Source organism: Rosa chinensis, chromosome 4, assembly GCF_002994745.2.
Source record: "Rosa chinensis cultivar Old Blush chromosome 4, RchiOBHm-V2, whole genome shotgun sequence".
Taxonomy (NCBI): domain Eukaryota; kingdom Viridiplantae; phylum Streptophyta; class Magnoliopsida; order Rosales; family Rosaceae; genus Rosa; species Rosa chinensis.
Genome location: NC_037091.1, coordinates 43,044,333 through 43,060,994, shown reverse-complemented (window position 1 = coordinate 43,060,994; position 16,662 = coordinate 43,044,333). Strand labels below are relative to the sequence as shown.

General features: G+C 38.0%; 1 protein-coding gene across 8 annotated transcripts; it reads left to right on the top strand.

Annotated features, from left to right (window-relative positions):
• The first annotated feature begins 639 nt into the window (after positions 1-639).
• On the top strand, positions 640-16,309 carry LOC112195929 (disease resistance protein RGA2). Of its 8 annotated transcripts, XM_024336165.2 has the most exons (12): positions 640-759; positions 5,333-5,457; positions 6,260-7,080; positions 7,953-9,860; positions 9,981-10,167; positions 10,267-12,928; positions 13,032-13,114; positions 13,229-13,273; positions 13,780-13,905; positions 14,620-14,778; positions 14,937-14,998; positions 15,511-16,309. In XM_024336165.2, exons 4-7 carry the CDS (start codon positions 9,619-9,621, stop codon positions 13,034-13,036), a joined length of 3,096 nt encoding a protein of 1,031 aa, XP_024191933.1. In that variant the 5' UTR covers positions 640-759; positions 5,333-5,457; positions 6,260-7,080; positions 7,953-9,618; the 3' UTR covers positions 13,037-13,114; positions 13,229-13,273; positions 13,780-13,905; positions 14,620-14,778; positions 14,937-14,998; positions 15,511-16,309. The 8 variants fall into 8 exon arrangements, with proteins under 8 accessions (XP_024191933.1, XP_040373908.1, XP_024191931.1 ...); XM_040517974.1 differs by having other exon boundaries at positions 6,467-7,080; positions 7,953-10,167; XM_024336163.2 differs by having other exon boundaries at positions 7,953-10,167; positions 13,780-13,898.
• The last annotated feature ends 353 nt before the right edge of the window (positions 16,310-16,662 follow it).

Genomic DNA, 16,662 nt, shown 5'->3' with positions numbered 1-16,662 from the left:
AGTTGTGGTATTTAACACAACCACATTACAAGCAAATCAGCTAACTTGTTTACACCTTGCATAACCTATTCTACATAAGAACAAACTGATCTATAGCAGTAAAGCAATCTGCACTGTCTCAACTTCCTTCCTCACTGATCTCATGTAATACAATAAAGAAAACGCACACAATAATCAATCATGGAGAGTTTTTCATGAAAACGTTTTGTGAAGACTATGCAACACACACAACACACTTTTTATCTCAAAAACTCTACACCATAAAGTGCAGTTTCAAAACCTTTTATAGAGGAGCAGGACTCCCTCTCAATCAAATCTTTTCTTAATTACCGAATAAGATAAATATGGAAAGGTTTTTAAAACTGTTTTGAATATGCAATCAAATCTCTATTGGATATGCATTTTGAAGGCATTGTAAATCAATTTAGAATCATGCAAAATGATATGAATTAACGACACCTTCATATTAAGATCGGTGAACATGATTTCCTTGATTTCCTCTTGGTGATCCGATTATGCAATCTTCCTTTATAACGTTGAGTCACCGATAAGGCAAGAGAACTTATTCTCCTAATCCTTTGCATTTTCTGATCTCCTAGCAGCTTTGGAAAAGCATGTGTTGAATGGTAATAGCCCAATATACTTACAAAACCAAAATAGCTCAAAAATGTTATCGTTGTCTCCAACTATCGGAGTAGTAGAGACGGTAGAGCTCAAACTCGTTCTTCTTGACGGCCAGAGCTGAAAGCCCATCCCACTGTAAGTAAAATCCCATGCTTTAACCTTTTCTCATTTTCACCATTTGTTCAATAATATCGACCTTAATTTCCATTCTCAATACACAACTTGCAATTATAGCTAGAAAGACCCATAGTTCATGACCAGAGCTTCATCTTCAATCTTAAGAGTTAAGACTCCTCCGCCAAAACCCCAATCAGATACCTTACAACAGAAACCAAAGATTCTAACTTTACACAAGTCGCACAACAAATTTGTAAGATTCTTAGAACAAAGCCCAGGTGGGTTGAAGAAGACTCTCTCCTCTGAGTACCCTTTTCTTAATTTCTCTGAGGTTTTGAAGCACCAAAAAAAATGTGCTCTTCTAGCTTCATGTGGGGTTTAGCCTGAACCCATTTCCTCTTGTGGAGGCTAAGGCCTGCAATGCTGCAAAAGCTTTTCTTGTTGTGTTTTATAGGTTCGAAAGGGGCTGGAGTGTGCCTGTTACTTGTTATGTGGCTCTGTCATGTTGTCATAGGCTGGGAGGGTAGAATGTGGTGGTGTAGCTGATGTTGATGTTGAGACTGTGGGGGTATTGGATTTAAGTGTTTTGTGATGATAATGAGGTTTCAAAAGGGTATGGACTTTGTCGGCAGGGTTTGGAAGATGGAATACTCCCCGGAATGCTGCTTTCGATAAATTGATCTCTAGGGACTGTAAGGAGAAAGAATATAGTAAAGTGTCCGATCAAACACTATGTCTCTCATAAAGTTCTCACTGAGGGTTTCCAAATTTCAAATGATCTTAAGTTTAAAGGATATGCTCCAGATTTGTCATATATACCAGCATGATTCATGGTCTTTGTATGATGATTGACAAGGGATAATATCCAAATGAGTACGCTAACAAACTAACAACACCAGGATTCATTGGTTTGGAAAGAGTGGTGATTTGAACAGGCCAGGATCTTGAACAAGGATTTGTGTGATAAAGGTTGTGAAGAAGCCAGTCAGTTACAACAGAATGATGTAAGGGCTTTGTTTCCATGGAAGGACTGATTAGGGCATATAAAATTGTTTGAAGAAATGCCTGAGAAGTATACTGTTCGTGATGTGATAACATACGATACTCTAATCCAAGGTTTCTGTTATAAGGCTAAGATAGCTGAAAGTATGACCTTATTCAGAGAGTTCCTGACTCACGGTCTGCAGCCATCGGCCTACTCTTATGCCCCAGGTCAGGTGGAAGAGTAGAAGAAGCAAAAAGTTTGTGGAATGATATGAAGAATATAGGTTGGGAAACAAGTTCCGGCAGCCATGATTGTATCACTAATGGATTGTGTGATCAAGGTGATGTTGCAGAGGGAATGAATTGGTTCGTAGTGATGCTAAGCAATAAGCTAAAATCAGGGCAGAGAACCTTTTGGAGATTAATTCGTTGTCTCTCACAAAGAGATAGGTTGGATGATTCTTTACATGTTTTGGACTTTATGTTGAGCGTAGGTTCTGTAATGGAGAAAGGTATATGTTATATTTTGGTTAGTAAGCTTTGCTCAAAGAATACCATTTTGTTGTTGCATGCCTAGGGACATCTTAGAAGGAAGTGATGTTTCAACCTGTTATGTGATCCATTCTTCCATGCAACTTATGAGGTTTTTTGCTTTCTTTCATTCCATGGCTATAAATCACTTTCCAGCATTGCTTTCAGCCTTTCACCAATGAGAGGTTAGTAGGAATGGTCAGGCCCATGGTTTGCTCCCATGTGTCAGTGGTTCGAATCCCCTCATGGTACTTACATAGCTATGTGCTAGAGATTCCTGCCTCCTAATGATTGTAGGGTTTGGACTTTGGAGGTTTAGAGCATTGGTTACCATGTTATCGATTTTGTCATCTGTTTTGGTTGAATCCTATGAAATTGATATGAGTAACTCAGTAAGAATGTTTGTTCCTTTTCCGAGAAAGTCATGAGTTTTTCTTTTGTTTGTTCTTCAAACTTAATACTTATTCTTACATGATATGATATGAAAAATTTCAATTTTTTTTTTTCACTTTTGTCTTGCTGTCTCCCACATAAAAAATGTCAAGAACTTTCTTACTCAATTGTAAATCTTATGAGCATATCTCATATGATTTAACTTACCCACACCCTCGTCTAATGCTTCCCCTATAATTTTCAAGAACATTCAGTGATTTGCAGTTTTAGGTTTTGATCCTCCAGCTTTGTTTTTGCTCAGGCACAAAAGTTAAGAGTGTGCTTCTGTTTTAACCCTGGTTGTATCTGTTATTTTCTGGGTCTGTTTTTTTAGCTATGTTTTAGGGTTTTGTTGATTAGGTTGGCTAGTGGGTGTATTCATAAACTTGTTGTCTTGAATGTTCAATGCGTTGGCAGGGATGGGATTTATGCTTGTAAATGGAAGTGACTTTGGTTGATTTGATGTTGATTTCTGGGCTTTGAATTTAGGATACTTTGGCTTACATTTTACTTTTGATGAAATGCTTATGAGACTATTGACCATAAAATCATTCAGTCGTATAATTATATTATATCTGAGCTTCAAAATTAAATTGATTAGCAAAATAAATCATGTCAGATGATGAGGCAAAGGAGTTATCTTCTGTTGTTGTTACAAAAGTGTCACTTACAAAAGTTTCGCATGTATGTGAGAGTGTTGGTGGTAGGCACAGGTACATTCGGTTGTGAGCTTCTCAAGGAGCTTTGGTTTTTGGGAATTTGAAGTCATAGAAATTGATCATATCGAGGTTTCTAATCTCAATCGCCAATTCCTCTTCATGTAATGCTCCTTGAATTTTTTGCTGCTTTGTTTTCAAATATATCATGGGTTTTTCATTGTTTGAATTAGAGTTGGGTGAAGTTTGACTTTTATTGTCCAGTTCACAGTCTTTCACTGGCTAAAGATTTGACACAGGAGTGTTTGAAACATGGCTGCACTACCAGAGGAATTCCAACTACATTAATTACTCAACTGCCATTCTAGAACTTTTTAGAGAGCTCAATTCAGAGTTTTCAGGGGTGGGTAGCTCAGACTAGTTGGGCTATGTGAGAATTAATTTAGTTATGATTTCCTCTAGTGTATTTTGCAATCCTTTCGTTTTCCAGTACATCTTACTGTTATATTTGTGTCCTTGATTAATAATCTTGAGAAGAGTAGTACTCTATCCTTGGAGGGTTGTTCCAAGAATACTATTTAAGAGTCCTTGTCTCTGCCGGAGATTTCAGAGTTGATGAATAAAAAAATGGCTTATGTGAGTTCTTTCTCTCATACTCTGCATCTCTTTGGCATTATTCATTGAGCGGTGAGTTTTCGTAATGTGTCCTTTGGCAAACACTTTAGGTGGTGAATTTTTTGTATCCTAGAGTGTTGGCTTGGCAAGTGAGTTCCTGTTTTGGTATCTCATCCAACTTGTTATCAAGATTGGTGATATATAACTAATACTATAAGCCTTGCTGAGGACTTAAATGGTGTACTAGATTCTTGTCTCTTAATGATTTGGTTTTGTTATCTTAGGCTGAAGTGCTATGAACCCAACTTTCTCATCATGATCCTGAACTTATCATTCATGTACGTTTGTGTTGAGATTAGTAGGAGCTTTAACAGATGGTCCCTGTTTGTGAAGTCATTGTGTACGCTCTGTATATGATTTGGTGAATGAACTGTTTGTAGAGAATGAAAGAGTTTCATTTGGTGTCATATATATGTAGAAAATAAACTGTTGGGTTAGGGGACTTAGGGTTTAGGGGAAGAAGTACATGCTTCTTTGGAAGGTATTCTATCACATACATAATCTATTCTATGTATGTGTAGATGGGTGGTAATTTGCAGTCTTCTCAAGATGACTGCAAATGGATGCTAGTCAGAACTACAGCTTTTAGATGTGCTTTTATTTGTCCAAAATTTACTGTAATGATCATATCCTATATGATTTAACTCACCCTCATAAAAAATGTCAAGAACATTCTTATGCCATTGTAAATTTTAATATCATATCCTATATGATTTAACTCACCCACAGCCTCATCCCACCCCTAATATTTTTCAAGAACATTCAGTGAGTTGCACTTTCAGGTTCTCATCCTCCTGCTTTATAGTTGTAGAAAAATTTAGAGTATCCTTCATTTTTGACCCAGGTTGTAGCTCTGGTTTTGTAGTGCAGTTTCTTTTCTATACTTTAGGATTTCTTTCTCAGTTGGTCAAGTGTGGCTGTTCTACATAGCCTTGTTGTCTTGAATACTGAAAAGTCAAAACTTTGGACAATGGTGTTGATTTGATGTTGATTTCTGGGTTTTGAATTTAGGATACTTCGGTTGCATTTTACTTTTGATGAAATGCTTATAGACTATTGATCCATAAGTCATTTAATTATATCATATATGATTATACTAAAATCTAGTATAATGACATACTTTTCATTTTGAACTTTCTATCTAAGCATGGAAATTAAATTAGTTAGCAAAATAAACATTGCGATTTTTGTGGTCCCAGAGTGAACCTTCTTGCCCTGTCCCTTATCTTCATGACATTTGGATATATTTAATGATTTTTGTTTTGGCTTCTCGCGTCACTTTGTTTGTAAATTTGTTCTTGAAAATTTTGCAGCTCAGAGAAGACGTTATAGAATGTATGAGTGTTGGTGGTAGGGGAAGGTGGGTCGGGTTGTGAGCTGTTCGAGGACCTGGCTCTGTCTGGTTTTGGGAACTGGAAGTAGATTGGATAACATAGAGGTTTGTTTTCCAAGAAACTCTTTCGGTTGTTTTTAAATTTGTCATGGCTATTGCTTCATTTTTTGAATCAGAAAGTTAGGTGGATTGTGATGTTTTTTGCCCTGTTCAGTCTCTCACTGGCTAAAATTGATAACGAATACTGTAGATCTGGGTTAGGACGTGAGTGTACTTAATGTCTTATCTCTTAATGCTTTGGTTTTGCTACCTTAGGCTGAAGTTTTGTGAACCCTGAATATCGCATTGATGTTTCTGTTGAAATTATTACAATTTAACAGATGTACCCTGTTTGTGAAGCATTCATTATATTCACTGGTATAGATTGGAAGTATCAGTTAGTACCTTATATCTGCTAGAAAAGAAATTGTTGTGTGAGGTGACTGCATTAGGATAAGAAAGAACCCTGCTTCGTTGGAAGGTGATGATAGTTGCTAAAACACCATGGGTAATTACACAAAACGACTCCAGAGCTGTAGTGGTTTGCAATCTTGTTTAATTACTTTTTTCATAAAAAAGTGAGACTCTTTGGCATATAATTCCTATGTAGGGTGTAGCGTGAGAGTAGCCCATTCTAAACAAATTTGACTGAAATTCCTAATCAGCTGGCACCTTCCTGCATTCTTATTGCAATTATTATAACATAGGATCCTATAACATGTGATCATGATTATGAAATTGTGATTTAACTACTCATGTCTACCAGCTTGCTGGCATCTTCCTGCATAATATGATGATCTATATGTCAAGTAAATTTATTGAACTATATGGTCTGGTTGCTTATGATGCTTACCATGTGAATGCGCAGGAAATGATCTTCAGTTGTGAAATTGCAAACCTACATCTCTCACTTTGCAAATCGCAATTCTTACCTTGGTAATAAGAGATAAACAGTTGGTCTGTGTCACTGTTATCATGATTGGAGAAAATTTCTTTCTGTTGCATAGAGAAGGAAAGATGGCTTTCGCTTAGGCTGTTAAGGGAATACTTGCTAAAGTTACTTTGCTTGCATCAGAACAATTCAGTCTTGCCTGAGGATTCTTGGAGAATCCTTGTTTCTGGATGGGAAAGTGTTACATGATGCTGAAAAGAAACCATAAGATGGAGTGAGGCATTGGAAGATTGGGCTAGTAAACTTGGCATTGCCGAAGATGCTAATAATGTCTTAGATGAATTCCGATATGAAGGTTTTCAGAGACAAGTACAAAACCAGATGAAGAAGATGTTACTTGACTTCATGAAAAATAAGTGTGTATGTATGACTTTTCACTTCAATACAATTTTAAGACGGATCCTAGGATTACTTAACCCAGCAAAAGCAGGAGTAGATTATTTACAGTCATTGCTTCAGCACCTTCAATTACAGTTGACTGGTTTTCCCATACTTGAGGAGGTTTGGAATGATGATACTCAATATTAAAACAATTTGAAGAGTTGTTAGTCAATACTCTTGAAAACAGTTTTGTTAGTCTATAGGTGTTGATTTGAAAACAGTCAACTGATGAATGTTGGTCCATCTTGAAGGATAAAGCACTCCCAAGTGGTAGTAGTGCTCTGATAGATCCAGATCAATTGGATATTGAAAGGTTGATTGCTGAAAAGTGTGCTGGTTTACCATCAGTGGCAAAGGTATGTACCATTAAACAATTTGAATCTTCAATCATGCATGCTTAATTTTGATTTCTTACTTTTTCTTTTGGGTCAATTATCACGTCTATTTGTGTTACAGATCAAAGCTATTGAACCTTGAGCCTTCAGACAATAAAGCAATAACTATAACTTATTGAAACAACTTGGATATTAAATTTCATCACTATTTACATAAAAATAGAGTGCCAAAATCTGGATTGTTAATTAAGGACTAATAATTTTGTCCATAATCCAATCAGGAACTTACTTCTCATTCTAACGTGTGAAACCTTTATGAGCAAGGCTCTGAATATTTCCAAATCCTTCCATTGGTGCTCATTTTGCTGCAGCCCTCTTTAGAAATTAACTGCTCTCTTTAATTCCCATTCTTTTACAATAGGTGGTCAACCTTCATTGCAATCCAAACTCAACTACTTGTCTTCTTTAGTTCTCTTATCTTTCATTGAACAGTTAAGAGAAAGGGGATTTGAATTTGGATCCCATACCATATTGTGGATGACAAATACCTCTAATCCTCTCTGGTGTTTTCTAACTTCTATTTCAACAGTTTTTGGGAAGCATGATGTGTTCTAGAACACTGCAAGTTAATGGTCAGAAAAAGGAAAAAAGTAAGATCTCGGAATTTCCAGGAGCATAGGAAAGAAAAATGTCAGTTTTGAAGTTGAATTTTGAAACTTGGAAATCCCCTTTCTTAGAACAATGTTTTTTCATATTCTCGGTGTTCATAAACGATAATAGACAGGGCTAACTGGATCCAACTCTGGATTAATTGGCAGAAGGATCCCTATGAGCTTTGTGTGGCTTACATATGGGGCTGATACTGAGGAGTTGTTGATTTCTATAACCTGCAGATATTGAGAATGTACATACAGTACTAGAAATCTAAAGAAGTTCCCAGTGGAAGTGCAAAGATTAATCAACTTGAGACATCAGTTTTGATAAAGAAATAAAGTGGAAGCTCCAGCTGCAGTATTGGTGCAACTGACTCATCTCTAGAATTTACTGATTTGGCTTGCTTGAACTGATTGAAGGGAGATGCATAATCCGGAACATACATGTAAGATGGGTCGCTGTTTGATCACACCGGGTATATGACACCTCGACCAAATTATTCCAGCTTCTTTTCCCTGCTTCTGCTCGCATGCAATCTTTTTCCTCTTATAGCAGTTAGATTACTTATGAAAAATTTATAGTGCTTTAGAGTATTCATCAGAAGCTGTTAGATTAATCACTATTTACTGGGTGTCACACACAATATGCTGATGGTTATGTTCCCCGTTTCCGCCTCCAAAAGAGCAATATAGGACACTCTAATTACTTTATAGCTAAATTATTTAACCATCAAGCACATGTAACCTCTAAATTTGATTAATGCAATCACAAAAATTGCCTAATATGAAATATTGAAACCGTTTTGGACACTTGAAGCCCCAAGTTTGGTCTGCTTGCATCTTTTCATATCAAGTTTGGTCTCCAATGGATGCCAATATTGGAGGGCGGGCTTTAGAGGCCAATAATTTGACATATTTGGATGATAGTAAGCTCTATATACTTTAATTTCTAATGGGTTTAGGGTGTAGGGTTTAGGGCTGGGTCCCGACTGTCTGAAGACTCCGAACTAGGCCACAAGAAAGTGTTGTCGATTCAATTGTGGCTTCTCCGCCATTATCTCCTCTTGTCCACAAAAGTTTCAATCATGCTTGAAGGAATCTCAGCGGGCTCCATAATTTTTCAAAGCTACGCTGGCATGAGTTAGTGCCCAGCTTTCATAAAGCCAACCATACCCAGCATCTATTTCCATCAACAATCCATTATTGACCGGCTATAGCTGTTACAAGAACAAGAGCCTACATAGAAGACTCTCTGCCCTGAGATTAACAGCGATTTTGAAAACCCCGGAAAGATGTTTGTACTCTCTCTCCTTGAATGCGCTGCCGGAGAAGTGGTGAGTAATGTGACTTCACTCGCTACTGATCAATTGAGACTCGATATCGTCTGGGGGTTTCGCAAAGAGATAAATAAGCTCAAAGAATCCTCAACTCTGATTGGAGATATAATCCATGATGCTTCTCATGAACCTGAAGATCGGGAACTGCGGGCAAGGGCCAATTGGATGAAGAGGCTTACAAGCGTAGCTTATAATGCAGACGATATTCTGGATGAAATAGAATATGAAGTTCATCGGATCGTTATAAAGGAGACAAGCCTGGATCAGAAGATACTCGGCTTCTTCTGCAACAATCCTGTTGTATTTCGTCTCAAGATGGCACGCAAGATTTACAACATCAACACATCCTTGGATGATCTCTACAAGAAAGCAGCTGGCGTGGGACTCGGCATGACAAGGAGATCAAATGGAGGTGCAGCAGCAAGCAAAGATCAGCGGGAAACAACCTCATTGGTTGAGAAAAATGAATTCACCTTCAAAGATGCAATCATTGTTGGAAGGGTTGAGGTGGTGTCAAATATAATTGCAACCTTGACCAACTCCAAAATCAAGAAAAGATTCTTTCGGTGATGGCCATTGTGGGATTGGGAGGCCTAGATAAAACAACTTTGGCTCGCTCAATTACCAAGCAACTGAAAGAAGGTGAAATGGAAAAATACTTTGATGCAACATTATGGGTGTATGTATCCAATACTTTTGATGTCAATTCAATTTTACATGGAATGGTGCAATCATGTGGCGTGACGGGAATAGACTCTTCAAATCAGCAAGCATTGATGGAAAGCCTCCAGCAGAAGTTGAAAGAGAAAAGGTATTTTCTTGTACTTGATGACGTTTGGAATGAGAATGCTAACAATTGGGATGATTTGAAGCATTGTCTGTTGCAACTAAATTCTGCTAAAGGAAGCTTTGTGATTGTCACCACCCGTAGTGCCAAGGTAGCATCAATCATGGAAACACTTCCTAGGTGCGATCTAGGGACTCTATCGGATGATGAATGTTGGTCCATATTGAAGGATAGAGCATTTGCAGATGCTAATGCTCCGATACCTTCAGAACTAGAGGAAATCGGAAGGGACATTGCCAAAAAGTGTGCTGGTCTTCCATTGCCGGCAAAGGTACGGTATCTTCATCTTATTAATTATTTAATGTGTAGTGAACTATTTGATATTTAGAGATGAAGTTATGCTAAAATTTGAATCTCAAAATAACTGAAGGTTTTGGGAAGCTTGATGCGTTCTAAGAACAGTAGTAAGGAATGGTTGTCAATTTTGGAAAGTAAAATATGGCAAGTATCATCAGACAAAGAGGATAGCAGGATCATGTCGGTTCTGAGGTTGAGTTTTGACTTTCTGGAATCACCATTGAAACAATGTTTTTCATATTGCTCCATGCTCAAGAAAGGTTCCTCAATTAAAAGAGATAACTTGATCCAACTATGGATGGCTCAAGGTTTTCTCTATCCTTCTCATGATCACCAGAGCAAGCAAGCGATTGAAATGGAGGATATAGGCAATAAGTATTTTGATACTCTACTGGAGAACTCCTTGTTTCAAGATGCTACAAAGGATGAGGATGGCGTTATCAGTCAATGCAAGATGCACGATCTTTTGCATGATTGTGCGGTAGAAGTATCCGTGTGTGAGAGTTGGACACCAGACTTCGGTAATGAGATGGATGATGGTGTGATTCGACATGTCGCACGGATTCCTACTCAAAAGCTAGAAAGTATGCCAAAAACAAGTATTTCAAGACTGCGATCACTCTTTTCAAATGGCCCCGTCTCTAATACCATTTTCCAAAAGCTTACGAGTTTACGTGTCTTAAGTTTCTCTTGGCAAGCTGAAGCACTTGAGGAGTTGCCGTATTCACTTGGCAAGCTGAAGCACTTGAGGTATCTAGATCTTTCACGTACAAAAATTGAAGCACTCCCAAAGTCTATTGGCAAGCTCTACAACCTCCAAACATTGAGATTACCGATTTATTTCGGAAAGTGTCCAAAGATGATTCAAAATTTGATCAACTTGAGGCATTTTTACTTTGGTGAGGGAATGAAATTTGAGGCTGGGATTTTGGGGCGATTAACTAATCTCCGAACATTGCGCGACTTTAATGTGGATGAGGAGAGCGGTCGTGCAATTAAGGAGTTGGGTGGGTTGAACCAATTGAGAGGCCACTTAAATATTCGGAATCTAGAACATGTAAGGGACGGAGAAGAAGCAAAGAAGGCTTTCTTAGTGGAGAAAAGTCACTTAAGTGAGTTGACTTTTGACTGGTCACTCAGGCCAACTAATAACAATGAGACGGATGTACTGGATGGCTTGGAACCTCATGGTAACTTGCAAAGCTTGAAGATTCACAATTTCATGGGTGCTAGATTTCCGTCATGGATAACGAGTCTGCAAAATTTGAACAAGATTCGGTTATGGAGATGCGACAATTTTGAAGGAGTCCCAACACTCGGTCACCTGCCTAATCTAAGATCTCTTGAGATTGTTGAGATGTACAAGCTGAAACGTGTGGGAGCTGAGGTTTATGGTGATAGTGATAATAGCACAACTTTATTTCCAGCTCTGAAAACACTATCCATCTCTCGGTGCCAACAGCTCATTGAATGGATAGAAGCGCCGAGGATATCAGCTGAAGGAGAAATCGTGGTATTTCCTTGCCTCGACCGGTTGAGGATAGATGGTTGTGACAGCCTAGAGTCGATTCGGATCACACAGGGCAACGCATCTCTCCGTGAATTGAAGATTTGCGATTGTTGGAGATTATCAAGCCTAGAGGTTGGGCTCGAATACTGCACCTCTCTTCAGGAGTTGGAGATACGTGTTTGCCCTGTTCTGGTTTCAATTCCAATCCCACAGGGCATGCCGTCTCTCCGGAAATTGACGATTGAATGGTGTGGGGAAATATCAAGCCTAGGAAGTGGGCTCAACTACTGCACCTCTCTTCAGGAATTGGAGATAAAGAATTGTGACAATCTAACATCAATTCCAATCACACAGGGCATGCCATCTCTCCAGATATTGAGGATCTGCTTGTGTGCGGGATTATCAAGCCTAGGAGGTGGGCTCAACTACTGCACCTCTCTTCAGGAATTGGAGATTGGGTATTGTCAAAATCTAACATCAATTCCAATCACACAGGGCATCACATCTCTCCGAGAATTGAAGATTGATAGTTGTTGGAGATTATTAGGCCTACCGAGTGGGCTCCGATTCTGCACCTCTCTTGAGGATCTGGAAATAACTCATTGCTCTAGTCTAGTATCCATGTCAGTATCATATGTGAAGTGCGACCACCCGGACTCAACGAATGAACCGGAGGAAGTCTCTACGGGTGTCGTTGAGTATTTGTCTATACAGGAGGATTGTCGTAATCTAGAATCTATTCCACCAAATCTCCGTCAGTTGTTGATATGTCATTGTGGGAAATTAAAATATGTGCCCACAGGATTTCACCACCTCACTCGTTTGAAGACGCTCCGAATAGGTCCCTTCTGGCATAAGCTGGACGCCTTCCCTGATTTTCAGCTTGCACCTAATTCACAACTTGAAGAGTTATGGTTGTTTGGGTGGCCTAAGCTCAAGTCTCTGCCCCAACAAATTCAGCACTCTACTTGTTTAAAAGAACTCTGGATACAAGATTTTGGGGGACTAGAGGCTCTTCCTGAGTGGTTGGGAAATCTTACATCTCTTGAGTCTCTGAGGATCTGGTCCTGTAAGAATCTCAAGTATCTGCCTACACAAAATGCTATGAAAAACCTCACCAAATTGAAGTACCTCTACATTGGCGGATGTCCCCTGCTCAAAGAAGGATGCACCAAGGAGACTGGCCCAGAATGGCCCAAGATTTCTCACATTCCAAAAGTTATCTGTAATTTTTTTACCATATCAATCTCTTTTCATTTTATTTTATTTTATTTTTTTCCAACAAATTTATTTCTTATATGTCTCATTTTTCATCTTTCTTAACTCAGTCTGATGAAGCTGAACTAGAATGTCTGTTCGCGTTACAAGGTTAATCAATTCCCAATTGCCATAAATTTATCCCTAAAGCAGGGTAAGCTTTTCAAAGCACCATCTTTTCTTCTCTTCTCACATTTCTTTTTTCACTTTAACCAGTAATGCATTAACCAATCCTACTTTTTTCCTTTTGGCATAATTTATATCGTAGCTGGCTCTATCCCATGTACGGCTTGTCTGCTGCGTTTCATTGAAGGTAAGGTGACCATGATACTGGAAAAATAGACTTTAATCATTTCAATCTAATTATATCATATTTGTTCTCTCATGGAGGATAGACATACTATTAGAAATCATTTTAGTCTGTTACAAACTTAGAATTTAACATCTTTACTCGTTTGGATGCCATGTTCCATTCTTTAAGGAAGAGTTGAAATGAAATAAAAATATATCTATACCCCGTTTGATTAATAGTCAATTCCTTGACTGCCATTTGCATTTTCATCTGCTGCTGATTTAATATTAAGTAACTTTCCTTTACAAATTTACAAGGATTGGATTTCTTTTAGCTGCATACAGAGTTATCTGAAACCAGTGGTGCAGTGACTTGATAAAGAGGTTCCCGCAACATTGTTTTCTTCTGATGTTTATGACACACAATGAACTGATGCAACCCTACTAGGATGATTGCTTAATTACTTTGCTTCAGTTTATTCATAAGTTGTATAGTCATTGTAACCTGTTATACTTTCTTTGTCTCAGGTGTTAATCAGCATCAGCTATGAGAATGACAAATTGAGAAGTATCCACCTAAAGTGGAAGCTATGCAAACAAAAGATGAGGACAGCTGACATGAGTGGCTGACTTCTAATATTCCAAAGGTAGATTGTAAGTATCCTTCTCAAATGAGTAATTTGTGTATGTTCTTGTTCCCTGTATCACCTTCATCTTGTTATTTAACTTATCGGTTATCCTCATTTCTTGTGTCCCATTAGTTCTTTTCCTTTGTAAGTACTAGCTTTTGCGATGGGGAAGTTATCCTCTAGTATAACCAAAAAGACATTGATAAGGATGTAACATCATTGTTCTTATTCTGGGTTGAGGGAAAGATGGTCAATGGCAATTCTTGTTAGTAAAGTACCTGCCAGACAACTTCAAACCCTCATTCATTTGTGGTTGTCAGACAATTGTGATCCCTCTGACAATGGCGTGAAGAATTACTTACCACTGAATCTATCAGGAACCTCACCATATTACTGCATCTGGAATTTATTGGTTTTCACCATCTATGTGAAGTTATGCTGAGGGGTCCCAGTTGTGGGATTACGTGTATTCCAATAATCTGGATGGATTCCAAACTTAATATTGATATCCTAGATGCTCAGATCTTTATTTAAAATCAACTGTAAACTTTCGAGATCCTTTTCACCTCCACAACTTTAAACTATCCACATATTCTTTTCTTCACAACTATTCAGTGTAGCAAGTGTGTAATTGCTCTGTTGTGGAAAAGCTGTTTGAAGCGTTTAATAAAAGAAGTAAACTTGTTATCCTCCTCTCTTTCTTTTCCTCAGCACTGACGAATCTTCTTTTTGAAATCAGGTATGCATTGAAGGTATGAGAGACCTCCTTAAACTAGCACAGTGGGATATTCATGGGGTTCAAGTTCCAGGGGAGACATGTACATTGAGTGTTTGAAATTTCAGTTGTGCATGATTACTTCCGTTGCTGTTCTAAGTTAAACCAGTTCTTAAAATCATTGTAAGCTTTTCAAACCCCTACCACTTCTTCCCTCGTGGTGTTCCTCATTAATTTGATTCACCAGTTTTCAAAGGCATTGCACTCTGCTCTATGGGCTATATACTTAATATAGTGCTGGCTTTATAATTGTTTTCACATCATTTCTGAATTCTCACCAGGCCGCTCCATCCTTCTCAAACAGAAGAACTGCTCAACTGAACCAGGTGTGAACTAAGTTCAGGTACTTCCATTCTCCATCTTATGCATGTATTCGTTTCATTAAATGTTATATATGCCGTCTCATGTTATTCGTTTTATTTTCCCTCTTTTGATGGGTTTTTCTTTTTCTTCTCTTTCTTAGTAGTCGAGTGTTTCTTAAACTTTCAAGCATCGAGCATCTTGTTTACTAAAACATAGCAAAATAGAATGTAACATCAGTTATTTTTTCTTAGTTTCAAGTTTCAACTATTCTCTGTATTGCCAATCTCTGCAATCATCTGCTTCCAAGTAGCACTGTGTAGTACAATAATGATTTTCCTTTCATAATGATACCATTCATTTATCTGAGGTAAAACCCTGGATAAGTTTTTTCGTTGCTAACTATTTGTTTTATGTTGATTTAGTGCTTTCTTCTATGTGCATTTGGATAAATTTTTTGATCAATTTGTTCTAGTCGGTTTGGGGAATTACATGGCTTCCCCCCCCCCCCCCCCCCCCCAATATCCACTCTGATTCCTATCCTCTCTTACTCAGATTGTCCCAAGGATTAAGGAATTGGAGCACCCAAATTCCTGATCTCAGGTGGCTGCTGTTTGTTTGGGTCTCACAAAGGCTGGTAACTTTGCCCTATATTGAGAACAAACTCCATCTGCATCTTGGATAAGCCACTTAGTCAAGCACGCATGGTTGCTAGGAAACAAGCCTTCTATTATCTGCGAGCTGTCAGATTTCACATTTTTGTGCTCTTTTGGTGTTTCTATAAAAGCTTAACGAATGGAACAACAAACATGTCCTGGAGGACCTGGACAATTTGGTACCGTGGGGCTTGTTATGAGTTACTCATATGTGGTTGTGGAGCTTATTGTGAGCTTCTCGGCACTTATACTTTCAAGTATCAAGCCATATTTCTGAGATTTGAGCAATTATCTTTGCCTAGGTAAAAATGGCATCAGTTGTGGTTGTCTAAAATATTCTTATGTTCTTTGAATGTTAGTCTCTGAATTGGTTGATAATCTTCATGGAGAGAACTGAGAGATCAATTGTTTTGTGAGCTTTGGGTGTAATTGGGGTTCTCTGTTGAGAAGGGTTGTGAGAATGTATGAGATTACCTAACAAATAACATTTTATTTTGACATTAGTGGATTATTGCCGTGGACAAAGGGTGAACCACGTTAAAACTTTGCTCTTTGTTGATTGTGGTGTTCTTTATGATTCTAGATTTTTCTCTTAATAAAATGGGTGTGATCTTCGGCTAGGAATACGAATTGGAGAAATTCCAAGCATGTAACAAAGGGATACAAGTATACAACTAATCTTCCCTCTTTTGATTTCACATTTGCCTTTTCTTTTAACAGTTTCTGCTGTTTACCATATATCCGCAAGTGAAATAAGTCAGAACTGATCAAGTGAAATAATTCTGAATGTGGTTCTAATTACCATATATCTGCATGGTTTGTTCTTTGTAGCCAATGTATGCTTAAAATTGATATTCGAATTGCTCTAGCCCTTCATTTAGATTGAAGACCGGTTGCTTCAGGTGGTAAATATGCATTAAATGGAAAGGGTAGAACAACAATCAGGTTAGACAGAAATTAATATTTTAGATCCTTAAAGAGGATGAAAACTGATGCACAGTTTTAGATTCAATGATATGTGATACATTAGAAGCTGCAATTTTAGACTTGA

What these genes read in the sequence shown, in the direction of transcription:
- LOC112195929 (XM_040517974.1), top strand. Translation starts at nt 9,619, where the DNA reads ATGGCCATTGTGGGATTGGGAGGCCTAGATAAAACAACTTTGGCTCGC. An exon ending in GTCTTCCATTGCCGGCAAAG is followed by an intron (nt 10,168 to 10,266) that starts GTACGGTATCTT and finishes AAATAACTGAAG; the next exon opens with GTTTTGGGAAGCTTGATGCG.